General features: G+C 40.6%; 1 protein-coding gene across 1 annotated transcript in view; it reads right to left on the bottom strand.

The window, feature by feature from the left end:
- LOC106563560 (ryanodine receptor 1) overlaps positions 1–27,754 on the bottom strand; it is a 129,275-nt gene that overhangs the window by 11,374 nt on the left and 90,147 nt on the right. The window contains exons 55-69 of the mRNA XM_082958247.1: positions 15,389–15,488; positions 14,823–14,902; positions 14,668–14,744; positions 13,261–13,334; positions 12,725–12,742; positions 10,243–10,323; positions 9,995–10,083; positions 9,430–9,558; positions 9,232–9,336; positions 3,036–3,117; positions 1,622–2,931; positions 1,387–1,511; positions 1,086–1,248; positions 871–957; positions 315–599 (exon numbers count right to left, since the gene is read on the bottom strand). Of these exons, the coding sequence (XP_082814373.1) occupies positions 315–599; positions 871–957; positions 1,086–1,248; positions 1,387–1,511; positions 1,622–2,931; positions 3,036–3,117; positions 9,232–9,336; positions 9,430–9,558; positions 9,995–10,083; positions 10,243–10,323; positions 12,725–12,742; positions 13,261–13,334; positions 14,668–14,744; positions 14,823–14,902; positions 15,389–15,488 (2,805 nt within the window). The remainder of the gene's footprint in view (positions 1–314; positions 600–870; positions 958–1,085; positions 1,249–1,386; positions 1,512–1,621; positions 2,932–3,035; positions 3,118–9,231; positions 9,337–9,429; positions 9,559–9,994; positions 10,084–10,242; positions 10,324–12,724; positions 12,743–13,260; positions 13,335–14,667; positions 14,745–14,822; positions 14,903–15,388; positions 15,489–27,754) is intronic.

The following is a 27,754-nucleotide window of genomic DNA, read 5'->3' as shown; positions in this document are numbered from 1 at the left end:
AGTAGTAGTAACAGTAGTAGTAGTAGCAATAGTTGCAGTAGTATTAGCAGTAGTATTAGTAGCAGCAGTAACAGTAGTAGTAGTAGCAATAGTTGCAGTAGTATTAGCAGTAGTAGTAGTAGTAATAGTAGTAGTAGTAGTACTAGTAGCAGCAATAGTTGCAGTAGTAGTACTAGTATTAACAGCAGTAGTAGCAATAGTTGTATTAGCAGTAGTAGAAGTAGTAGTAGTAACAGCAGTTGCAGTATTAGTAGAAGTAGCAGTAGTAATAGCATCAGTATTAGTAGCAGCATCTACTACTGTAGAAGCCTCACCTTTAGACAGTTGTAACCGATGATGCAGAGGAAGGCGATGACGGTGTGCAGGGTAGCCAGGAAGGTGAGGGTGGGCTGCATGTAGCCAGTGCTCTCCTCCAAGAAGAAGTAGACTGGGCCCCCCTCCTCTTCCTCGTCTCCTCCTTCCTCCCCACCAGATCCCTCCATCTCCTCCGCTGAGCCCTCAAACAGCCCACTTCCCTCAAACAGCACTCCCAACCCTGAGCCCTCAAACATGCCAGAGCCCTCCACCTCATCACCTTCTCCAGGGGGGCTGTCCGACACCTGCACAATGGACACAGGCAGACACAGAAAAACAAATGCATTACTAACATTTAACACTAGATGTTATAGGCATTCGAATTGAACGCAGTCAATTCATGAAGTGACTTGAATAAAACATTAAAACATTGAAAAACTTTTGAATGAAATCATTTCAAATTTTCAGTTTATTGAGAAGTCATTGCAAATAGATGCTATTTGTGTCAATTATAGAATTGGAGTGATAGTAAGATATTTAAAGGTGACAGAATATAATATAGAAGCATTTCTTGACCTTGTAGAAGAGTAGAATAAAGTTCAGGGCAAATGCAATGAACAGTGCCAGAAAACGCAGATTGTAAAAGTTCCGAGAGAGGTAGTTCTGGGAAAGAGACAAAATAAGTTGTATTAATCACAGGTGGACGGTGGAATTGACAGTCTGCAAATTGCGACAACAACACGTTGCAAAAACTACTGCAGGATAGAAATTATTTATCTATCATGTCTAACCAAGAATTTGTTTCTTTGGATGTCCAGCTCAGTCCAGAGTTGGAACCCTTGCTCCCTGTGTTGCTTCTTATCTTTCTTAGACTTGGGTTTCTTTTCTATCGCTTCCTCCTGCTTCTCCTCTTTGTTCTCAGCTTCTTTCTCGGCCTTCTCTCCACTTTCAGTGCTGAGAATTAAGTAATAGGGTGTTTTTTGGCACATTCCAACAAACACCACAACATTAAAGCATGTACAGTATGGTTTATAAATGGGGATGAAATAGTTAATCTACTGTACATGTAGGAAGATGGCCTGAGATACTCACTCTGCCTTCTCAGGCTCTGGAGGGGGCTCCTTTATGGCAGGAGCCAGTTCAGCAGCTAGGCCATCAGCTGCTTGGCCATCAACAGCTTGGCCATCAGCTGCTGCAGCAGCACCCTCCTCTGGTTGCTACCAACCACAAGAAAAAGGTCATTAGTATAAGTGAATCTACACATACGTTACTGGAAAACTCACCATGCACTTCTTAGTCTCTGCATTAGAAAGAAAAGGTGCCTCACCGGTTTCCTCTTGGTCAAAGGAGTTCCCTCGGGAGTAGGAGGCTCAACAGTGGCCTCAATTCCCATGTCACCAAGTCCACCAGGAGCATCGATGCGTGGGGTCCCCCCACCTTCCTTGTCTTTTTTGTCCTCCTCCTCCTCCTCCTCTCCACCGCCTGTGTCTATTTGGTCAGTCACCCCTTCTGCCTCCTGCTCCTTCCCAACCTCAGGCTCCTCTGGCAGGTCCCCATGCACCTCATCCTGGGTGGGGTCAGGCATACTGGCCAGGATCTCTGTCACCGTGATGTTCTTTGCTCCCTCCACCAGGCCTCCGCCAAATAGAGTTTGCCAGATGAGCAGGAAGAAGCCCTTACATACACTGTAGATGAAGTGCAGGATGCCGATGAGGATAGTCCAGAAGAAGGTAGCCAGACCCACCACTATCTGCTTGATGGTCATCTTCCTTACCCTGCGGTACTGCCGTCGCAGGTTACGGAATGTGAAGATACTCAGGAAGTTCAATAAGCTGTTGATGAAGTCTGCAAAGGCAGAGATGGACTCTGGCTCTCCTTCCTCTCCATTGCCTTCTTCATCTCCACCTCCTCCTCCTGCATCAGTTCCTCCTTCAGCTGGATCATCATCATCCTCCTCCTTCTCCTCCTCCTCCTGTTCCGAGATCTGGGAGGCGATGTTCATCTCAAAGATAGTGTCCTCGCAGAAGTTGACAAACATCTCCATCTTCTCCGACTCGCCCCCCTCATTAACCACATCAAAGATGAACTGTCGTTTGGACTCTCTGACCTGAGGCATCTCCCACTGTGTGCGGTTTACCTCGCTGATCTCAAAGTAAATACGCTCTATCTTCCTGCTGGCACCCATGATCTCTATACGGCCCAGGAAGGGGCGGAAGTAGTTGAGTACACTCTCTGCCTGCTCTAGGAAGTTCTTCAGCCTGAGGTCATGAGGCACATGTTCAGACAGGTTGGTTAGCAACACTGCAATGTTAAAGCCAATGTCTTTAGCTGGCTCCTGGAAGCGGTCGGCAAACTCCTCAAAGTTTATCATGTCGTTCTCATCAGCCTCTGAGCAGGACAACAGGAATTGGATCTCGGAGGGAGAATACTGTTTCTGGCTGTCCATGGCCTTCTGAAAGTCTTTCTTAGAGATTAACCCTCGGGGGTCAGTCACGTAATCACGGAAGGCGTCTGACGCCACAATGTCCTTCAGTTTGAGGAACATGTCAAAGAACTTGAGGATCATCTCTACGTTGCTGGAGGATTCCACCAGCATGTCCACCATCTGACGGGCAATGGTGCCGTTCACCACATTACCTGGAACACGACATTACAAGGAGGAAAATCATGAAGGAGGTGGGAGAAATTAAAGAGAAAAACAGCAGAAAGATAGAAAGTCTGTCATAAAAATGTGATTTTACCCTCTAGTAGAGAGAGCAACATAACCACCATGTCTTTCTGGAGGTCCAGTAGCTCCTTCAGCAGGCCAATCTGGCTGGAGTCCTACGAGACAGTACAAACATATACACAACACTTCACAACAATGGCATTTACTGTTACTACAGTGCATTTCAGGCCTGCAGTCAAAAGTTTGGACACACCTACTCATTCAAGGGTTTTTCTTTATTTTACTATTTTCTACATTGTAGAATAATAGTGAAGACATCCAAACTATGAAATAACATATATGGAATCATGTAGTAATCAAAAAAGTGCTAAACAAATTAAAATATATTTCAATATTTCAGATTCTTCAAAGTAGCCTTGACGACAGCTTTGCACACTCTTGGCATTCTCTCAACCAGCTTCACGAGGTAGTCACCTGGAATGTGTTTCAATTAACAGGTGTGCCTTGTTAAAAGTTAATTTGTGGAATTTCTTTCCTTCTTAATGCGTTTGAGCCAATCAGTTGTGTTGTGACAAGGTAGGGGTGGTATACAGAAGATAGCCCTATTTGGTTAAAGACCAAGTCCATATTATGGCAAGAACAGCTCAAATAAGCAAAGAGAAATGACAGTCCATCATTACTTTAAGACATGAAGGTCAGTCAATCCGGAAAAAATAAAGTTTCTTCAAGTGCAGTCGCAAAAACCATCAAGTGCTATGATGAAACTGGCTCTCATGGGAACCGCCACAGAAAGGAAGATTCAGAGTTATCTCTGCTGCAGAGGATAAGTTCAGTAGAGTTACCAGCCTCAGAAATTGCAGCCCAAATAAATGCTTCACAGAGTTCAAGTAACAGACACATCTCAACTTCAACTGTTCAGAAGATACTGCGTGAATCAGGCCTTCATGGTCAAATTGCTGCAAAGAAACCACTACTAAAGGACACCAATAAGAAGAAGAGACTTGCTTGGGCCAAGAAATACGAGCAATGGACATTAGACCAGTGGAAATCTGTCCTTTGGTCTGATGAGTCCAAATTTGAGATTTTTGGTTCCAACCACTGTTTTTTTGTGAGACGCAGAGTAGGTGAACAGATGATCTCTGCATGTGTGGTTCCCACCGTGAAGAATGGAGGAGGAGGTGTGATGGTGTGGGGGTGCTTTGCTGGTGACACTGTCTGTTATTTATTTAGAATTCAAAGCACATTTAACCAGCATGGCTACCACAGCATTCTGCAGCGATACGGCATCCCATCTGGTTTGTGCTTAGTGGGACTATCATTTGTTTTTCAACAGGACAATGACCCAACACACCTCCAGGATGTGTAAGGGCTATTTGACCAAGAAGGAGCGTGATGGAGTGCTGCATCAGATGACCTGGTCTCCACAATCACCCGACCTCAACCCAATTGAGATGGTTTGGGATGAGTTGGACAGCAGAGTGAAGGAAAAGCAGCCAACAAATGCTCAGCATATGTGGGAACTCCTTCAAGACTGTTGGAAAAGCATTCCAGGTGAAGCTGGTTGAGAGAATGCCAAGAGTGTGCAGAGCTGTCATCAAGGCAAAGGGTGGCTACTTTGAAGAATCAAAAATATAAAATATATTTTGATTTGTTTAGCACTTTTTTGCTTACTACTTGATTCCATATGTGTTATTTCATAGTTTTGATGTCTTCATTATTATTCTGCAGTGTAGAAAATAGTGCAAATAAAGAAAAACCCTTGAATGAGTAGTTGTGTCCAAACTTTTGACTAGCACTGTCTGTCCTAACTTCCATCTATGTGATCTACCACTCCTTTTTAATTTTTTTATTTATTTCACCTTTATTTAACCAGGTAAGCTAGTTGAGAACAAGTTCTCATTTACAACTGCGCCCTGGCCAAGATAAAGCAAAGCAGTTCGACAAACAACAACACAGAGTTACACATGAAATAAACAAGCGTACAGTCAATAATACAATAGAAAAAAAGAAAGTCTACATACAGTGTGTGCAAATGGCGTGAGGAGGTAAGGCAATAAGTAGGCCATAGTAGCAAGTAATTACAATTGAGCAAATTAACACTGGAGTGATAGATGTGCAAGTAGAAATACTGGTGTGCAAAAGAGCAGAAAACTAAATAAAAACAATATGGGGATGAGGTAGGTAGATTGGATGGGCTATTTACAGATGGGCTATGTACAGCTGCAGCGATTGGTTAGCTGCTCAGATAGCTGATGTTTAAAGTTAGTGAGGGAAATATAAGACTCCAGCTTTAGCGAGTTTTGCAATTCGTTCCAGTCACTGGCAGCAGAGAAAAGGTGGAGGCTTTTCTCTGGAAAGGCGGCCAAAGGAGGTGTTGGCTTTGGGGATGACCAGTGAGATATACCTGCTGGAGCGCGTGCTACGGGTAGGTGTTGTTATCGTGACCAGTGAGCTGAGATAAGGCCGAGCTTTACCTAGCACAGACTTATAAATGACCTGGAGCCAGTGGGTCAGGCGACGAATATTTAGCGAGGGCCAGCCAACTAGAGCATACAGGTCGCAGTGGTGGGTGGTATATGGGGCTTTGGTGACAAAACGGATGGCACTGTGATAGACTGCATCGAGTTTGTTGAGTAGAGTGTTGGAGGCTATTTTGTAAATTAGAAATGTACAAAATAAAGAAACACCAACAAAGTGTCTTAATAGGGCGTTGGGCCACCACCAGAACAGCTTCAATGGTATAGATTCTACTAGTGTCTGGAACTCTATTGGAGGGATGTGACACCAGTCTTCCACAAGAAATGTCATAATTTGGTGTTTTGTTGATGGTGGTAGAAAACGCTGTCTCAGGCGTTGCCCCAGAACCTCCCCTAAGTGTTCAATTGGGTTGAGATCTGGTGACTGAGACAGCCATAGCATATACTGTACATCATTTTCATTTTCATGCTCATCAAACCATTCAGTGACCACTTGTGCCCTGTGGATGGGGGCATTGTCATCCTATGGGGGCATAGCCATGGTAGGCCAAATAATATCCCAAATAATGGCCTGCCCATCTTTTTTTATGCATGACCCTAATCATGATGGGATGTTAATTGTTTAATTAACTCAGGAACCACACTTGTGTGGAAGCACCTTCTTTCAATATACTTTGTATCCCTAAAGTGTTTCCATTATTTTGGCAGTTACCTGTTTGTACTCAGTCTAAGAAATAGATTATGAACTGGTACAAAACTGCCATTACAGTAAATGCTTATGTTAAAACTGCCATTACAGCAAATGCTTATGTTAAAACTGCCATTACAGTAAATGCCCATGTTAAAACTGCCATTACAGTAAATGCCCATGTCAAAACTGCCATTACAGTAAATGCCCATGTCAAAACTGCCATTACAGTAAATGCCCATGTTAAAACTGCCATTACAGTAAATGCTCATGTCAAAACTGCCATTACAGTAAACACTTATGTCAAAACTGCCATTACAGTAAATGCCCATGCCAAAACTTCCATTACAGTAAATGATTATGTCAAATCTGCCATTACAGTAAATGCCCATGTCAAAACTGCCATTACAGTAAAAGCTTATGTTAAAACTGCCATTACAGTAAATACTCATGTCAAAACTGCCATTACAGTAAAGGCCCATGTCAAAACTGCCATTAGAGTAAATGCCCATGTCAAAACTTCCATTACAGTAAATGCTTATGTCAAAACTGCCATTACAGTAAATGCCCATGTCAAGAATGCCATTACAGTAAATGCTTATGTCAAAACTGCCATTACAGTAAGGCCATGTCAAAGCTGCAATTACAGTAAATGCTTATGTCAAGACTGCCATTACAGTAAATGCTTATGTCAAGACTGCCATTACGGAAAATGCTTATGTCAAGACTGCCATTACAGAAAATGCTTATGTCAAGACTGCCAGTACAGTAAACACTTATGTTAAAACTGCCATTACAGTAAAGCCATGTCAAAGCTGCAATTACAGTAAATGCTTATGTCAAAACTGCCATTACAGTAAGGCCATGTCAAATCTGCAATTACAGTAAATGCTTATGTCAAGACTGCCATTACAGTAAATGCTTATGTCAAGACTGCCATTACAGAAAATGCTTATGTCAAGACTGCCAGTACAGTAAATGCTTATGTCAAACCTGCCATTACAGTAAATGCTTATGTTAAAACTGCCATTACAGTAAATACTTATGTTAAAATTGCCATTACAGTAAATGCCCATGTTAAAACTGCCATCACAGTAAATGCTTGTTAAAACTGCCATTATAGTAAATACTTATGTTAAAACTGCCATTACAGTAAATGCCCATGTTAAAACTGCCATTACAGTAAATGCCCATGTTAAAACTGCCATTACAGTAAATACTTATGTTAAAACTGCCATTACTGTAAATGCCCATGTTAAAACTGCCATTACAGTAAATGCTTATGTTAAAACTGCCATTACAGTAAATGCTTATGTTAAAACTACCATTACAGTAAATGCTTATGTTAAAACTGCCTTTACAGTAAATGCTTGTCTCCACGGTAAGACAGAATGAGATGAAGGTTAGAGGGATATCACCTTACCCTTAAGATGATCCTTTGCTTGCATTTTATTGAGGTACACATTTAAAATATTTCATCATAAACGATTAACCGATCAGGGAAAATTACATTTTACTACATCAACTTACATTTTACATGTATACAACTTACAATTCATGAGAGCCTGTAAGTTCACTTGGTTTTCGGCCAACAACATATAGTTTAAGAGTTCTTAAAAGTGAAAAAGAATATACATTTTACACAGAAAGACTAGAGAGCAACATGCATCTACAACTTTATGCTGGGGCAATGTTAGAATTAGTCAGAAAGCATCACATCATATACACACACACACACTGTCAAAACATTACGGTGTCCAGGTCACTCTAACCCCTGTACAGTGTACGCTCCATCAGGGGGATGTTAAAGGGCTGTCCCTTTTTTCAGCAAGCTTTACATTCACCTGCTTTTAAGCATTTCACTTTCCTCTCCCTAACGTAGGTTAGTAATGTCATTGTATAAAGCACTTGAAGTTAACCAAATAAAGCAATGTTTTCATTGTTGCAGTAGGTGGTTTTCACTGTTCTGGAGGTTGACATACAATATTATTGAATTACAAAATAAGTATTTTTCTACTTCTTATTCTAGCTTTAAAGGCAGGTGAGTATAAAACAAACTGAGAATAAAGCAGGGATGAATCAGGAACAAACTGGTAAACACCCAATCACGTCAATGACAGATAAAATAAATGAATACATACTTTACCCTGCATTGACCATGTGAAAGACAGTTTACATAATCAATATCTCATAGGATTCGTAAATGATAAAAACATAAAGACAGTGCTACATTTCAAAGTACTTGGTTTTTACAGTTGGCTATAGTTTCATCAAGGTGTTACATTACACCGCTAATACATTTCATTATCAGTACATATAACTTATCAATCTACAAACTATTTACTTGTAACTAACATACTTACAGTACGGTACAAATATGGCGTTTCTTTCTTCAGTTAAAAAAGGAGTACCACTGTTCAATAGTGTTCCAGGCATGTATGTGGTGTGTCTGCAAGCCAGTGCATTAGTGTGAATGTCAGGTAGAAAAAGAGAGTGTGCATGAGGAGATATCTGTGAGGGGATATCTGTGAGGCTGATTGCTTTATGCCTGGGAGTAAAAGAGGACACTTTCATGTAGCAGAGGTTTTTAGCATCACAATAAGATCTAGTTCACCATTCCAGATTCACTTTCTATAAACTACTTTCACGGCAAATATATATTTTTGAAATTACAGACTTATCAGTCAAACAATGCAACAAAAGTGATCAAGTTGTTGGCTTGAAAGGCGTTTGTTAAATGCATAGTTGGCAGTCAAGTGTAAGTTCATAGCGAATTTACACCCCAGCAATGGTAACACAGACCCCTTTGATATGTGAAACCACAATCCTTTAATAAAAAGTGCACAAAATAGCCTATCTATACCATGAAATGTAGATGCAAGTGTATTTTGTGCACAGCGTAGTTACATACAGATGATTTTTGTGGGCATTTACATGCCAGATACATATATATATATATATATACAAACGATGTAATTTCCTCATGCACATCCAACTTTAGTGTAAGGTAAACAATGTGTGGTTTCTAGGGGGATAGTAGCCATGTTTTGTGTGGTGAGATGTGTAGATGTGTATGTTGATATTTTGAGGCAGGTAGCGTGTACCTGTGCCAGCTTCATCATTAAGTGGGCAAAGACGTGGAGGAAGCCTACTACTGCATCCCACAGCCTGCTGTGGGTCAGGGACTGCTGGTTGCCTGTACACGGACCCTGAGGGGAGACCACCGGGTACATACGGTCACACACATACCCAGTAACATCCAGTCATCTACATACTGTACAGATGAATGGGTTTATACTCACCTGGATGTACTCAGTCAGACTGTTAAAGATCTGTTTAGCCACTGTCATGGCCTTGGAGAAGTTCTTCTTGCCTGGCTCATCGATGATCTCTTTCCCAGAGTAATACCAGTAGAAATCACTGATTGACTCCTTTAGAGAGAGAGAGAGAGAGAGCGAGAGAAAGAGAGAGATAGAGAGAGCGAGCGAGAAATAGAGAAAGTGAGAGGGTGAAAGAGCGAGGGTGAAAGAGTGAGGGTGAGAGAGAGAGAGAGAGAGAGTGAGAGAGAGAGAGAGAGAGAGAGAGCGAGATAGAGAAAGAAAGAGGGAGGGTGAGAGAGCGAGAGATAGAGAGAGAGCGAGAGATAGAGGGTGAAAGAGGGAGGGTGAGAGAGAAGGTTAGAGAGAAAGCCACTGTGCTTCTGCATTTCTTGCTCTTTGTAGTTTTAGGTTGGGTTTCTGCACTTTGTGACAACTGCTGATGTAAAAAGGTCTTTATAAAATTCATTAGAAATGTGAATATGCACGGTAAAAGGGATAACAGGACACCTTTTTAACAGGTATGTGTTAATAGTCAGAGTCCCAGTACCTGCAGTCGGAGGAGGTAATCCACAGTGCAGATGATGATGTTGATAGTGGTGGTGCTGCCTGTCTGTGTCCGCAAGTAGTTCTGGAAATCTGGAGTAAAAACAGAGAGTTCACTCAAATAGACTGCCAACATTTGATTAGCATTACAGCAAGTCATGATTCAATGTCATTGTCCTAAGTGTTGCTGTGCCCCCACAGATGAATCCATCACTCCCTAAATAGTACACCATTGGATAATATTTTTCTCACCGTCATTGTGGCCCTCACAGAGCAGCTGCAACATGCGGAACAGATCACATGTAAACTCATCATCTGACATGACTTTTTCACCTAGAGAGGTCAGACAAAGGGGCAGAGGATCAGACTAGTTTTAGGGGTACTGGATGTATTTGACATAAGGGGGGGTTCAGTCAGGCCGCCTCTATCTATCTGTATGTAATGTAGGCGGGAGGCTAACTAGACAATTGAGCCATTCATCCGAGTGTCAGCCAGTGCGTGCCATGGTCAGCAGCACACATGCTTGCAGCAATAAGGTGAGTGTGATTATCATTTCACAGCTCTCCATCACGTCTGCATAATCATATTAGTAAGAGCTGCAATAACCTCCTCCTTATAGACTGTCCATCTTCCTTTAGTCCATACTGAGTTGTTCACTGTAACTACAATATAGAAAACTTCAAACACTTGCTGAATCATGGCCAATAGGTTGGCATGTACTGTAAAAGCACATTCACAGCAACAAGCAACGATAAGAACTTCTGCACTTTTAGACACATAATCAAACACCATTATGTCGCATACATAAACACATAAAGAAACAGTTCTCCATCAACACTGAAAACACAGTATACTAAATACACAGTATACATACAGATAAAAGTACATGGTCACATCAACATGTATAGATACAATGGACAACACTGTATTCCGCACGGACATTCAACGTAATGGAGAAGTTGACCCTGTCAGTTCCTTAGTCAGTGCATGCAGAAACACAGTCATGCAGCACAGACCTACTGCACTCCTCTACCTCCACTGCATGTGGGTTAAGAGGGCCAGAGTTTGGACTTCTGTCCAAGCAAGGTAGAGTGGAGGAGGGATGATGTCATTGTGGGGGGGATTACAGTGTAAGTCATGTGAGGGTTCAGAGGTGGGTGGGGCAGACAGAGTGCTGATCTAGGATCAGTTTGCCTTTCATATCATAAAAAAATATGATTACAGCGCATTCGGAAAGTATTCAGACCCCTTCCCTTTTTCCACATTTTGTTACGTTACAGCCTTATTCCAAAATGGATAACATAAAATAAATCCTCATCAATCTACACACAATACCCCATAATGACAAAGCGAAATCAAAAACAGAAATACCTTATTTACATAAGTATTCAGATCCTTCGCTATGAGACTCGAAATTGAGCTCAGGTGCATTTGTTCCCCTTGATCATCCTTGTTTCTACAACTTGATTGGAGTCCACCAGTGGTAAATTCAATTGATTGGACATGATTTGGAAATGCACACAAATGTCTATATAAGTTCCCACAGTTGACAGTGCATGTCAGAGCAAAAATCAACCCATGAGGTCGAAGGAACTGTCCTTAGAGCTCAAAGACAGGATTGTGTCGAGGCAGAGATCTGGGGAAGGGTACCAAAAAATGTCTGCAGCATTGAAGGTCCCCAAGAACACAGTGGTCTCCATCATTCTTAAATGGAAGAAGTTTGGAACCACCAAGACTCTTCCTAGAGCTGGCCGCCCGACCAAACTGAGCAATCGGGGTAGAAGGGCCTTGGTCAGGTAGTTGACCAAGAACCCGTTGGTCACACTGACAGAGCTCCAGAGTTCCTCTGTGGAGATGGGAGAACCTTCCAGAAGGACAACCATCTCCGCAGAACTCCACCAATCAGGCCTTTCTGGTAGAGTGGCTAGACGGAAGCCACTCCTCAGTAAAAGGCATGATAGCCCGCTTGGAGTTTGACAAAAGGCACCTAAAGGACTCTCAGACCATTAGAAACAAGATTCTGAGTACGACTGGGTCGCTCAGGGTCTGAACACAATTCATTTTTTTGTTATACATTTGCAAACATTTCTAAAAACCTGTTTTTGCTTTGTCATTATGAGGTATTGTGGGTAGATTGATCAGGGAAAAAAACGATTTAATCAATTTTAGAATAAGGCTGAACATAACAAAATGTGGAAAAAGTCAAGGGGTCTGAAAACTTTCCAAATGCACTGTATATGGACAGATCCTAGATCAGCACTCCTACTCTGAGACGCTTTGTGCATATAGGCCCAGAGTTACTAACACTGAGGATTAATATGAGAGATAGATAGATCCAGATATTGGGCTAATTCCGTGCTCAGGAATTCTGATCGCAATAGTGGTGAGCTTCTGAGTTTCAGTAGATCTGTGGTTAGCCACTCAATGGGGAAAAAAACGCTTTTCAGTCATTGTCTGTTGTTATGGCACATTACTCTTTGAGAGTTTAATAAGTTTACTATGAATACAGTATATAGTCACGTACAGTATATACCAGAGAAACAATGGAATTGGCATTACTTGACATGACTGAAAGGTTATTTCATAAACTCCTTGAGTGTGAAATTGAATAAAGGTGGGCCCCACAACACAAGATAATTAAGAGCTAAAGAAAATGAAGAGACAAGGAGAGGGAACAGGGAGGGCAAGAGAAAGAGTAAAGGTAGAAAAACAGAGGGACAGAGGTATCATTTACCCCGTTCTGACTTCATGTCTGAGGACCAGCAAAGGAGGGAATGGGAAGAGAGGATAGGGGAGGGAGGGACGCGATGATGGCGAGGTAGGGAAAGAGAGTGCTAGTGAGTTGATGGACAACAGTAGAACACTTAGGAGTTTTAAACTAAGAATTAGTTTTAAATAATTCTATACTTACAAAATATTTTACAAATTAACATTGAATGTAAACACAAAATATTAGCAAGTCATTATACAGTACTAAAAAGACACCATGTAAATTCAAATTACCAACTGACAAGGCGTTAGCGCTGACAAAATTACAGTCATATCAACACATGAATCACTCAATCATTATTGGACAGCAGAGTTGATGGATGTTACTAATACTGAAAAAAATGAGGAATGAAGTGGAGGAACTCCCACTCAGTGACCATAGGCCCTGATACTGTACATGTGTGTGTGATTGTCTGGGCAGGACATGGATGCAAAGATGGTGTAAGGTGGTACAAAGTTGGTGTACCAGTGTCCAGTACAGTCAGAGCTTTAAAGACTTACTTGTTCCCTCCTCCGACAACATGCCCAGACCCTCTGCCTTGTTCTGTCTCTCAAAGGCATTCAGGTCCAGGACACTGCCATGAAAAACAACATACAGTCAACTTTTATTAAACTTTATAAGCTGTTGGCTGCATTTTCCATTTATATACACTACTGTTCAAAAGTTTGGGGTCACTTAGAAATGTCCTTGTTTTTGAAAGAAAAGCACATTTTTTTGTCCATTAAAATAACATCAAATTGATCAGAAATACAGTGTAGACATTGTTAATGCTGTAAATGACTATACGGCTGATTTTTTCCTGGATTATTACATAGGCGTACAGAAGCCCATTATCAGCAACCATCACTCCTGTGTTCCAATGGCACGTTGTGTTAGCTAATCCAAGTTTATCATTTTAAAAGGCTAATTGATCAATAGAAAACCCTTTCGCAATTATGTTAGCACAGCTGAAAACTGTTGTGCTAATTAAAGAAGCAATAAAACTGTCTTTCTTTAGACTTGTTGAGTATCTGGAGCATTAGCATTTGTCGGTTCGATTACAGGTTCAAAATGTCCAGAAACAAAGAACTTTCTTCTGAAACTTGTCAGTCTATTCTTGTTCTGAGAAATGAAGGCTATTCCATGCGACAAAATTTCCAAGAAACTGAAGATCTCGTACAACGCTGTGTACTACTCCCTTCACAGAACAGCGCGATGTGGCCCTAACCAGAATAGAAAGAGGAGTGGGAGGCCCCGGTGCACAACTGAGCAAGAGGACAAGTACAATTAGAGTGTCTAGTTTGAGAAACAGACACCTCACAAGTCCTCAACTGGCAGCTTCATTAGTACTTGCAAAACACCAGATTTTAGAAAGGCAGAGCAGGATGACTATAGGTCTATAACAGTTTGGGTCTAGAGTGTCTCCCCTTTGAAGAGGGGGATGACCGCGGCAGCTTTCCAATCTTTGGGGATCTCAGACGATACGAAAGCGAGGTTGAACAGGCTAGTAATAGGGGTTGCAACAATTTCGGCGGATAATTTTAGAAAGAGAGGGTCCAGACGCCCAGCTGATTTGTAGGGGTCCAGATTTTGCAGCTCTTTCTGAACATCACCTGTCTGGATTTGGGTGAAGGAGAAGCGCGGGGGGGCTTGGGCCAGTTGCTACAGGGGGTGCAGAGCTGTTGGCCGGGGTAGGGGGTAGCCAGGTGGACAGCATGGCCAGTTGTAGACAAATGCTTATTGAAATTACCGATTATCGTAGATTTATCGGCGGTGACAGTGTTTCCTAGCCTCAGTGCAGTGGGCAGGGAGGAGGTGCTCTTATTCTCCATGGGCTTTACAATGTCCCAAAACTTTTTGGAATGAGTAGGTGTATCCAAACTTTTGACTGGTACTGTCCTTTGAGTAATTTAGGGGTGAAGACAAACCTGCATGTCTGCATTAGAGCCTGGACACTCAAAAAGAAGCCAACATCCTTCTTGTCCTTCAGGTACTCAAGCATTTTCTGCAAACAGACAGTGAGACCAGTCAATTACTATTATAACCTCAGGTCAGATGGACAGCCCACTGAGAGGACACTTACCTGTTGAACCTCAACGTTACCACCGTTTAGGATGGAGATGCCCAGTTTAAGGGTGGAGGACACCATACAGCCAGTCTCACCTAGATGGAGAGAAAAGTACTCTTTACCATTCTAGATGACGGGTATGAATAATGTCTTTGTAATGTGTCGACCACGACAGGTATCCTTCAAATACATGCACTGTGATGGAGATACATTGACTTGCAGGGTTCTCCAATAGGCGGTGCGCAGGCCAAATTATTTTATTTGCCCCCCCCTCAAGTTTTTTTCTGAGCAAAAAATAGGCCTCTATGTGATTTTAATTTAGGAAATCTGTTTCGAAATATTCCTACGCATAAATAGAGAGAGGCATATATGATCGTATCCCAATGTAATCAAGGTTTGAAATTATTATGTTTTTGTCAAATACTATATCTGTTTGGGATTCTTGTGGTCAATTTGAAGTGTACAAATTATTTAGAACTAAATTATGTTCCGGCCCCCTGACCATCCTCTCAAGGAGAAATTGTCCCACAGTTGAATGTAATTGGGGATCCTTGGTGTAACTGTATGGGTTGGGGATGTACCTTTGCAAGCACTGATCATCTGCAGCACCATCTCAGCCGCCCCACGGTTATGGAGACGGGACTGCTGGTACAGAAGTCTCTGTTTCTCCATCTCTTTTTCCTGTGATGGACACAGATGCTGTGACTGTGTCCTGATGGTCACACAAAGAAGGAGAACAAGTGACAGTCACACAGTCACTCTGCATTCACACAGCTAGTACCTAGCTGTATAGACCTTCTCTCTAAGCTCCACTGATTTGCTGGCCTGAACTTTGTTTTAATAGTGTAGGCCTATAGTTTTAAATGCTTCATATGCAATACCAGTCAAAGTTTGGACACACCTGCTCATTGAAAGGTTTTTCTTTATTTTTACTATTTTCTACATTGTAGAAAAATAGTGAAAACATCAAACTATGAAATCACACATAAGGAATCGTGTAGTAAGCAAAAAAGTGTTAAACAAATCTAAATATATTTTATATTTCAGATTCTTCAAAGTAGCCACCCTTTGCATTGATGACAACTTTGCACACGATTGGCATTTTCTCAACCAGCTTCATGAGGTAGTCACCTGGAATGCTTTTCCAACAGTCTTGAAGGAGTTCCCACATATGCTGAGCACTTGTTGGATGCTTTTCCTTCACTTTTCCTTAACTGAAATGCATTCCAGGTGACTACCTCATGAAGCTGGTTGAGAGAATGCCAAGAGTGTGCAAAGCTGTCACCAAGGCAAATTATATATATATATGTATATTTTTTTAACCTTTATTTAACTAGGCAAGTCAGTTAAGAACAAATTCTTATTTACCATGACGGCCTACACCGGTCAAACCCGGATGACGCTGGGCCAATTGTGCGCCGCCCTATGAGACTCCCAATCACGGCCGGTTGTGATACAGCCTGGAATCGAACCAGAGTGGCACAGCGGTCTAAGGCACTTCATCTTCGTGCTAGAGGCGTCACTACAGACCCTGGTTCGATCCCGGGCTACATCACAACTGGCCGTGATCGGGAGTCCCATAGGGCGGCATACAATTGGCCCAGCGTCGTCTGGGTTAGGGGAGGGTTTGGCCGGGATAGGCCGTCATTGTAAATAAGAATTTGTTCTTAACTGACTTGCCTACTGTAGTTAAATAACAAAAGAATACATTTGTTTAACACTTTTTTGGTTACTACATGATTCCATATGTGTTATTTCATAGTTTGGATGTCTTCACTATTATTCTACAACGTAGAAAATAGTGAAAATAAAGAAAAACCCTGGAATGAGTAGGTGTGTCTAAACTTTTGACCTGTAAAGTATATCTAAAATTGAAATAGTTTCTCATTCTCAGTTTCTACTCTCCATCTCCATTTCTTAGTTGTCCTTTTACTCTCATTGTATAGGGATAAACTCATTCAAACCTGCATGCTTTATCTGCTTTTTGACTTGTTTTCCACACATTTCATTACTTCCATTCCACCAATCTGTTTCTCTCTCCCCAGTTAATTAGTCATGGAGTCGTTACACTACTTTTGCACATTTGCTGACTGGAGCAAATGATAGACTACAGCAAACAGCCCTGATGGCCTTGCATGCTGCAGTGCTAGCCATTGCAAAGAACCATACAGGATCTGTTGAATAACCACAGTGTCCCCCTTGGTGTCTTATATCACATACTGAACTTTACACAGCCCTCAGAGTGGAGCAGTTCTGCTCAAATAAATGTTATGACATTTTTATTTTAAAAAGCCCAAACATGTCTGTCACAGAACTACATTTGTAGTGTAAGCTTGCAACATTTTGACAAGTGGACACGGCCGTGGACACGGAGCTACAGCAGGACGCGGTAATTAACCTCTCCAAAAAAGACCTTACTGACGCTCAAGTCTCAGTCTTATCTAAGGGCCTCTCTTTTGCACCTACATGTACAGATAAACCATTTGATACGAAAGTAGATCTGTTTAAATTCTTTCGCAAGATTAAACTTAAGCATGTGTTTTCACAAAATACTGTTTTGGGCCTAGAAACACATCAACGAACTGGTACCCATTTTAAGGCCAACAGCTAATTCTGTCCCATAGTTAACAACTCCTCGATTAATACCTATTGTAGGTTAGTCGAACAAGAAGCCATGTCAGTGTATACGAGACAAACAAACCACATTCAGAAAAATCTCACTAGAACAGAAGAACAGGCACTTAATGAATTAATGAAAGATTCATTGTTGGTTATTAAACCTGCAGACAAGGGGGGTGCTGTGGTTGTTTTAGACTATGAAAAACATTAAGAAGAAATTCAGAGACAACTCAGTAATGAACGTTTCTATAGAAAACTGAGTGTTGATCCCACACAGGTGTTCCAAAGGGAAATATGCTCTAATCTGGAGCAAACCCTATTAAACCACCCTATCTCAAAACCTGAATATCAATATCTTTGCTGTAAATGTGCCATACGTCCATGCCTGTACATTTTACCAAAATTACACAAACCTAAAACACAACAAGGTAGACCAGTGGTTGCAGGAATAGGTTGCAGGAATAGGCTCAATGCTAGAGCCATTGTCGAACTTTGTAGACGCTTTTATTAAAACTTATGTGCAAGCATTGTCATCATATGTAAAAGACTCTATAGACTTCATAAACAAGATCTCACCAATAACGGGTATAAAAGAAGACTGTATTCTGGTCACATTAGATGTCGAGAGTCTATATACCAGCATTCCCCATGTGGGGGGGGCTGGCAGCACTTGCACACTATTTGGGAGACAGAGATACTAATGAATATCCACCAACAAACTTTATTCTACAGTTGGCAGAATATGTTTTGATGTATAACTATTTTAGGTTTGATGATGAATACTACCTCCAAACGAATGGAACATCGATGGGCTCCACATTCGCTCCGAGCTATGCTAACCTCTATGTGGGTCTATTTGAAGAACGTTTTGTCAATAATGAAAACGAAAACCCATTTTTGAATAAAATCCTGAAGTGGTATCGATATATTGACATTTTTTGCATATGGGAAGGAACTGAACAAGAGCTGTCAGATTTTATGGCACTACTCAATGACATTGACCTCAATCTCAAATTCACTATTGAATGTGACACTCAACGCGTTCATTACCTCGATATGTGGATTGAGAAATCAAATGGAACCCTGTTTACAACTCTGTATAGAAAAGAAACAGACAGGAATACTCTATTACTGGGGGACAGCTTCCATCCTGAGCCATTAAAAAGAGGAGTTCCAAGAAGCCCGTTTTTCAGACTGCGCCGTATATGCCACTGAACATAGAATTATCTAGAAAAAGCAGCGGAGATGCGCATTAGGTTTCTAAGAGGCTATTCGCCACAATGTGTGGATGAAGCTCTTCATTTGGCATTGGGAAAAAACACGAGAGGAATTGTTACAAAAAAGACCCGCTAAAGCCAAAGAACACTCCGTAATGTTCACAACCACATATACTTTGAATTCGCGAAAAGTGGGAGGTGTGGTCAAGAAACACTGGCATATTTTATCATCGGACCCAGCTTTGCCGGCAGAATTTAAAAATCCACCACTTATTGTGTATAGGAGAGGTCGCAATTTACGCGATAAATTGGTTCATGCCAACTGCCAGCCACAAAAGAAAATCAGCCAGGCTCTTTTACGCCCTCTACCAAATGGTAGCTATAAATGCAGAGGATGCGCACAGTGCAACAATATGATGAAGTGTGAATATTTCTGCCACACCCACACAGGAAAACGGTTTCAAATAAATGATATCATTACGTGTTCCACCACCCATGTTATTTACGTTATTAAATGTCCATGTGGGCTCTGCTATGTCGGTAAGACCTCCCGCTCTCTCAAACAGAGAATTAGTAAACATAAAAGTTCAATCAGACAAAACGACAGGGATTATCCAGTCGCAGAACATTTTAATGACCTAAAACATGACATTTCTACCTTTAGATTTTGTGGCATAGAGAAAGTTAAGATATCAGACAGGGGAGGTGATATTAATAATACTCTGAGTAAAAGAGAATGTTTTTAGATTTTCACCCTCCAGACATTATTTCCTAAAGGACTTAATGATGAAATGCCTATGTATGTTATGTTGTGAATTTGAACATGAATTATGTGCCCATTTAAGATTACTCTGACGTTTTTCTAATGATGTACCCAATGATTAATGAAAACTAGATATGTCCTCATTGTGGTTTTATGGACGTATTCAATGCTTCTTATTTATACACTTTTGCAGTGTTTGTGAAATGCATGTTGTTATGTTTGGTAGCACTTATTTATTTTTCCTTTGCCTCCAACCCCTTTCCATGCGTGGAACGGATGTGGGTGGGGCTAGGTCTACATTTTTTTATTAAATATTTTTAAATATTTTTTATATATATATATATATATATATATATATATATTTTTTTTTTTATTATTATTTATTTATTTATTTAATTTTTTTTCTTTTTTTTCTTTGCACAGATCTTTATTTAACTTGTTGTAAATAACAGTAACATGCAAAACAGTAACATGCAAAACATAAACATAACATAACAGCCAGAGGGAATCCAAAGAAATTAGAGGAAAATAAAAAACTATTATATCAAATCAAATACAGACATATATCGAATACATTTTTTTGACATATTGTTTTGTATACGTTTTAAAGATTCTAAGTACTGTTCCAAATCAGATAAAAAAATTAAGAAAAGGGGCTTTTTCTTCATAAATTTTGATTTGTGGATGAAAGATTTTCCTAATAAAATAAAGAGATTTATGACATACTCACGTTCAGTTGTGGAATCAGTGTAGTAAAATAATATGTCAAACTTAGTAATATCAATGGTTGTATGCAATTTGCGGCTAAGATATAGTTTTACATCAGTCCAAAATACTTCACTATATAAACAATTACAGAATAAGTGTTCAATAGATTCAGTTTCTAGTTCACAAAAACTGCATTCACTGGTAACGTCAAATATATATTTAGAAATCAAGCTATTACACGGATAGCATCTATGGATTATCTTAAAGGAGATCTCCTTTACTTTATTGGTCACCATAAATCTGTGTGGAGTGAGCCAAGCACGGCGCCAGTTTACATCAAACGATGAAGCCCAACAAAATATCGCAGAGGGAATAGACTTCCTGTAGAAAATATCCCTTATTAAACGATTGTTGAATTTCGTATCTAGTAGACCAATGCCATTCAACTGAATATCGCTTACAATCGGAGATATTCCAAAATATGCATTATTCTGAAGTAAAGTTTTTATCCCACTAGGTATAGCTTTAATAACAGTGTCATATTCCTTGCTTGAAACCTCAAAGTTGTATATTTCCATAAATTCTCTCCGTGTAAATAGATTCCCACTGTTATTAACCAATTGGCTGACAAGAACAATGTTTTTCGAGAACCATTTATGGTTAAATAACATCTTATTTCTATGTAATATTGACCCATTGTTCCAAATAAAACATTTATGAGGTGAAAAGTTGTGTTTATACAACAAAGCCCAGCACATTAAAGCCTGCTTGTGAAAAACCGCCAGTTTCACAGGAATTTTACCCACAATATATGGACATTGTAGTAAAAAATTAAGCCCACCGAACTTCTGAAAAACAAAATGAGGTATAATATTCCAGAAGCTATGAGGATTTTTTATGTACCTTTTAATCCAGTTGACCTTTGATATCTGATTGAAGAGAGTGAAATCTAAGACATTTAGACCGCCATCACAAACCCTGTTGGTGATAACATCTCTTTTTATCTTATGTGGCTTGTTTTTCCATATGAAGTTGTACAAAAGCCTATCTAAGGTACAGCAAGGGGATTTGGGAATGTCAATAGATGAAAAAAGATAGGATGCACGAGATAGCCCCTCAGCTTTGGATAAAAGCACCCTTCCTTGAAGACTTAAATCCCTCCCTAACCATGAGGATAATTTTTTTTTGACAGATTCAGTTACAGGGTTCAAATTAAGATCATTCATAGCCTTAAGATTTTTGGTGATCTTTACACCGAGGTAGGTTACAGTATCTTTTTCAGAGATGTTACAATCTGTTGGGTTGACAGCTCCTTTCACAACAAACAACTCACATTTGGAAAGATTTAAAGTCAAGCCTGAGATTTTGGAGAACTGCTTCACGATATCCAATGCTAATCTAGTTTGAGATACATTTTTCAAAAAAAGTGAGGTGTCATCCGCCAGTTGGGATATCTTGATCTCTCTGGACTGGAATGTAATGCCTTCAAATGGACTTTTATGAACTAATGAGCATAACATTTGAGAAACTAACAAAAATAAAAAAGGTGAAATTGGACAACCTTGTCGTATTCCTTTGTAAATGTTAAATCTTGAGGATGTTCCATGACAGAGTTTGATACAGCTATTGCCACCATTATACAGAGTTCTAATAGCATCAACAAAGAAACGACCAAATTTCAAATGCTTAAGACAATCAAAGATAAAATTGTGACTTACTGTATCAAATGCTTTCTGAAAATCCAGAAATAGGATAACAGGGAAGTCATCTAATAGATCACGATACTCAACCAAGTCTAATATCAGCCTCAGATTATTAGATATATGGCGCCCTTTCATAAACCCTGATTGACATTCATCAATCAGATCATTTAAGCAAGACTTTAACCTTTTTGCAAAGATTAAGGCTATAATTTTGTAGTCGTTATTTAGGAGTGTGATTGGACGCCAATTATCAATACTTAGGAGATCCTTGTGTGGTTTAGGTATAAGAGTAATAACCCCTTGCTTCAGAGAGGCAGGTAGTTCTCCCTTCTTTATAGCCTCCTTAAAGGTTTCAAGTAAAAAAGGTGCTATTTCTTCAAAGAAGGTTTTGTAAAATTCAGAGGTTAATCCATCACAACCTGGAGATTTGTTCTTTTTTAACTGAGCAACCCCGTACTGGATGTCCATAATGGATAAATCTTGGCAACAAGACTGATTGAGTTCTTCACTAATCGAATTAACATTCTCTATAGAATCAAGGAGATCCTTAGAGTCACACAAATTGTTATCTAAGGAGTAAAGAGTCTCATAAAATTTAGTGGTAAATTCTGATAACAACTCTCTATCCTCAGTGGTAACCCCATTAATTTTAAGTTTCCGAAGTGTGTTGAGTTCCCCTCTCCTCTTCTCCAAATTAAAAAAGTATCTACTGTTCTTTTCACCTTTTTCAAGCCATTGTTTTTCAAGCCAGCCTTTTCCTCATACAATGTATCTAGTTGATTCTGTAAATCATTCAATTTAGCTTTCTCATTAAGATCAAGATGCTCAATCTCTGTGATAACGGCAATTGTCTTAGAGAGTTCAGCTACCTCACATCTCCTTCTTAAAGCAAGCCGTTTTCCATAAGTAATACAGGCTGGGCGGATTTTAAATTTCAGCAGTTCCCAATATTTCCCATATTCTGCATTAGATGTAGCTAAACTCCAGTAAACAGAAATTAGATTCTTAATCACATTTTTTAAATCATCATGCAATAACAATGAGTTATTTAGTTTCCAGTAACCACCAGAGTATTTCTTACCATCATTACTGCATATTCTTACAGTCAACCATATGACTTTATGATCCGTCAGGACTGCAGGCAGTATTTTTACCTCTACAGTGTTGGGCACAAGACTAGAGGTTATCACCCACAAATCAATTCTTGATTGTAAGGAACGATCTCTATTACTCCATGTGTATTGTATCTCTCCAGGGTTTTTTACTCTCCATATGTCAATTAAGTCCAGGCTTTGGCAGAAATTCACCAACTTGTTCACACCAATGTTAGGCCTATGAGGCAATCTATCAGTCTCATTAGAATAAACCATATTAAAATCTCCACCAACTATTATCTGACTGGATGGGTATTTTCTCAGAAGATTTGTAAGAATTTCTTCAATTTCCTCTAGAAGTAAGTTATTTGGAGGACTAGAACAGTATCCATATACATTACACAACACAAATAATCTGTCCATGTGGTTGATGACCGCTACTAGCCAATGTCCATTGGAGTCCATTTGAGTAAACAAAAATTTCCCTTTGAAATTGTCTGCTAAAATTGCAACCCCAGCTGAATGAATAGTCCCGTGGGCCAAAAAAATGTCACTGCCCCCCTGATTTTTCCAATAATTATAGTCCTCTTTGCATGAATGTGTTTCTTGAACGAATACAAGATCTGCGTTGCAGTCCTTACAAAAAAAAAAAAAAGCTTTTCTCTTCAACAGGTTACGTATCCCCCTGGCATTGATTGACATAAACTTCAAGTCCATATCTATAGAATAGAAAGAAAAATCCTATGCAATCTCAACTTTACCCTCTCTATAAAAAGTTGCTTCATATATGTATTAACAGAATTCTTAACTTGTAAAATAGTAACACCATGTTTCAAAAGTAGAACGTTCAGTTTGCAGTGGGGAAGGAACTACCTTGTAAACCTACCGACAGAACAAATCAAATCACCCCGGTCGTATTTCTTTACCGTTGGCGAAAAAAGCTCTGATTCCCCTGTAGTATCCACCGTTTCCTTGATTTCGGGCCTGTTGTACAAGAGGCCACAATTTTGCCTTTGCTGCCTTGTCTGCTGCAGTCAAGTCCTCACCGAATCTAAATTTTCTTTCTTTCAGAAAGGCGCTTTCCTTTGCTTTCTTCCAAACTGCATCTCTCGCTGTGCGAAAAGCAAACTGGATGATGATCGATCGGCTGACGATGGCATCTTGTTTCTTCCCAATACGATGAGCGACATCCACAGCCATATCCATATATCCATCGGGAAAGTCCGGTGCCACACGGTTACAGATGTCTCTTACTAAGCGCTTCACATTCTCATCCTGGTCCTCGGGGACACCGTAAAGCCGTAGCCCCCACCTTCTCCGGTATCGCTCTGCTTCCGATAAGCGCTCTTGCATGTCTGCGATGGTCTTCTCCTGAGCAATGCATTTCTCAGACGTAGCAGTGTTTGCAAGTTTAAGCTCTTTGATACTCTTGTATGCATGATTCAGAGAGGTCTCGAGGTCAACTATTTTTGATGTGTTTTCGCGTATCATTTTCTCCAGACCATCGGCTCTTTCGTTTATCTTTGCAGAGACAGCATCGATTATGTTGATCTGTAGTTCGCGCAAAGACAATTCTTTCTGTGACTTTTTGGGTGCAGGACTATTGACTGCATTTTCAGAATCAACCAAATGTCCAGAATCCTCCATTTCTTCCCCTGAGGAGTCAGGTGGCGGTTTTTCTCCAACGTATGAGTGCTCAGCTAGCAACTGCCTTCTCCTCCCTTTGCTCTTTCGCAAATTTTTTCCTTCCATTTCTCAAAGTTATGAATCAAATTATCGGTCAACTAAGTGTTGTTCTCTATTGTGTTTACTATAAGCCAAGTTCCGTTACATTTAAGTATGTTTGAGAGTGATAAAAGTTAAGGTTACTCGGAGCAAGCTGAAATCTCGTCTACACTCGCCGCCATCTTCCAGCGCCTCCGGCTAGGTCTACATAGAGGTGCTGTTTTCAGAAAATTCACAAAAGCTCTGACGAAGGCCGTGAGGCCGATACGTAAACGTATTTAATATCAGTGATACTATCAAGATTTCCTTTTTCGGTTTCCTTTTTCCTTCAACATTTTGACAAGTGCAATGTAATGGAATTAAGTATATAGAAGGCATAAAAATTTAAAAGATTTGATATTGTAACCAACATTTTCTTTTCAACCAAGACTTAATTAAAACAAAGGTAATACAAATACATATTTAATCAGTTCCCACAGCATTCCACCCTCCTAACCCACCCAAAGCTCCACCCGCGTATGCCTGACTATGGTCTACCCAGTAAGCATGGTGCAGATGTACTTGACATTACTTGGACAGTTTCCAATCCAATGGAAACAAGAGGGGTGTTTGGATAAGCCCTCTATCAGGTGTAGTATACAGTATGTCTATCAGTGAATGTGTTGTTGCTCTAACTCTTCTTACATATTCTTACTGTATGTGTCAGTTTAGGTGTCTGGGAGAGTAGACAGGATTTCACTGTAGTCTATTGGTCAATACTCTAAGTAAGTATGGAAGGGAACAGCATTGATTAGTAACACTCAGTTAATAGAGATGAGCGTGTTACGCCAGAGTAAGTGGGAGAGCAGTAAGAGAACATGGAACTGACACAGACAGAGGTCAGTCAAAGGGTCAGTAGTTGGTTACAATCTGAGAAACAGACAGGATCAGTTCTGTTCGAGATTCCATCTGAGAAACAGACAGGATCAGTTCTGTTAGAGATTCCATCTCAATCTACATGAAAGACCATAGGTGGGGTATGGTGGTATGAGCTGGTATGAGCTGGCAGTGATAGACTAGACTTGGGACAACGTGTGGTAGTACACATGTAGCCAACAACATGGCTAATGGCCTCCTACACTCCAAAGGTAACAATTTACAGACGCAGGAGTAATTCCTATTCATCCAAATATACCACTTACATACATATGGAAAAAATACCAGTATATATACTGAGTGGACAAAACATTAGGAATACCTGCTCTTTCCATGACATGACCAGGTGAATCCAGGTGAAAGCTATGATTCCTTATTGATGTCACTTGTTAAATCCACTTCAATCAGAGTAGATGAAGGGGAAAGGACCGGATAAAGAATTTGAGACAATTGAGACATGGATTGTGTATTTGTGCCATTCATCGGATATATGTGCCTTTGAACGGGGTATGGTAGTAGGTGCTAGGCACACCGGTTTGAATGTGTCAAGAACTGCAACGCTGCTGGGATTTTCACGCTCAACAGTTTCCCGTGTGTATAAAGAATGGTCCACCACCCAAAGGACATCCACTCAACTTGACAACTGTGGGAAGCATTGGAGTCAACATGGGCCAGCATCCCTGTAGAACGCTTTCGACACTTTGTAGAGTCCATCCCCCGGCAAATTGAGGCTGTTCTGAGGGCAAAAAGGTGTGCAACTCAATATTAGGAAGGTGTTCCTAATGTTTTGTATGCTTTGTGTACAGTCGTGGCCAAAAGTTTTGAGAATGACACAAATAGTAATTTTCACAGTCTGCTACCTCAGTTTGTATGATGGCAATTTGCATATATTCCAGAATGTTATGAAGAGTGATTAGATGAATTGCAAAGTCTCTCTTTGCCATGCAAATGAACTGAATCCCTCAAAAAACATTTCCACTGCATTTCAGCCCCGCCACAAAAGGACCAACTAACATCATGTCAGTGATTCTCTCGTTAACACAGGTGTGAGTGTTGACGAGGACATGGCTGGAGATCACTCTGTCATGCTGATTGGGTTCGCATAACAGACTGGAAGCTTCAAAAGGAGGGTGGTGCTTGGAATCATTGTTCTTCCTCTGTCAACCGTGGTTACCTGCAAGGAAACACGTGCCGTCATCATTGCTTTGCACAAAAAGGGCTTCACGGGCAAGGATATTGCTGCCAGTAAGATTGCACCTAAATCAACCATTTATCGGATAATCAAGAACTTCAAGGAGAGCGGTTCAATTGTTGTGAAGAAGGCTTCAGGGCGACCTAGAAAGTCCAGCAAGCACCAGGACCGTCTCCTAAAGTTGATTCAGCTGCGGGATCGGGGCACCACCAGTACACAGCTTGCTCAGGAATGGCAGCAGGCAGGTGTGAGTGCATCTGCACTTTTGGAGGATGGCCTGGTGTCAAGAAGGGAAGCAAAGAAGCCACTTCTCTGCAGGAAAAACATCAGGGACAGACTGATATTCTGCAACAGGTACAGGGATTGGACTGCTGAGGAGTGGGGTAAAGTCATTTTCTCTGATGAATCTCCTTTCCGATTGTTTGGGGCATCCGGAAAAAAAGCTTGTCTGGAGAAGACAAGGTGAGCGCTACCATCAGTCCTGTGTCATGCCAACAGTAAAGCATCCTGAGACCATTCATGTGTGGTGTTGCTTCTCAGCCAAGGGGTGCTCACAATTGTTCTTAAGAACACAGCCATGAATAAAGAATGGTACCAACACATCCTCGAAGAGCAACTTCTCCCAACCATCCAGGAACAGTTTGGTAACGAACAATGCTTTTTCCAGCATGATGGAGCACCTTGCCATAAGGCAAAAGTGATAACTAAGTGGCTCGGGGAACAAAACCTCGATATTTTGGGTTCATGGCCAGGAAACTCCCCGACCTTAATCCCATTGGGAACTTGTGGTCAATCCTCAAGAGGCGGGTGGACATTTAAAAACCCACAAATTCTGACAAACTCCAAGCATTGATTATGCAAGAATGGGCTGCCATCAGTCAGGATGTGGCCCAGAAGTTAATTGACAGCATGCCAGGGCGGATTGCAGAGGTCTTAAAAAAGAAGGGTCAACATTGCAAATATTGACTCTTTGCATCAACTTCATGTAATTGTCAATAAAAGCCTTTGACA

This window comes from Salmo salar, chromosome 11 (genome assembly GCF_965601325.2).
Source record: "Salmo salar chromosome 11, fSalSal1, whole genome shotgun sequence".
NCBI classification, from domain to species: domain Eukaryota; kingdom Metazoa; phylum Chordata; class Actinopteri; order Salmoniformes; family Salmonidae; genus Salmo; species Salmo salar.
This window is presented reverse-complemented; position numbering and strand designations above follow the sequence as displayed.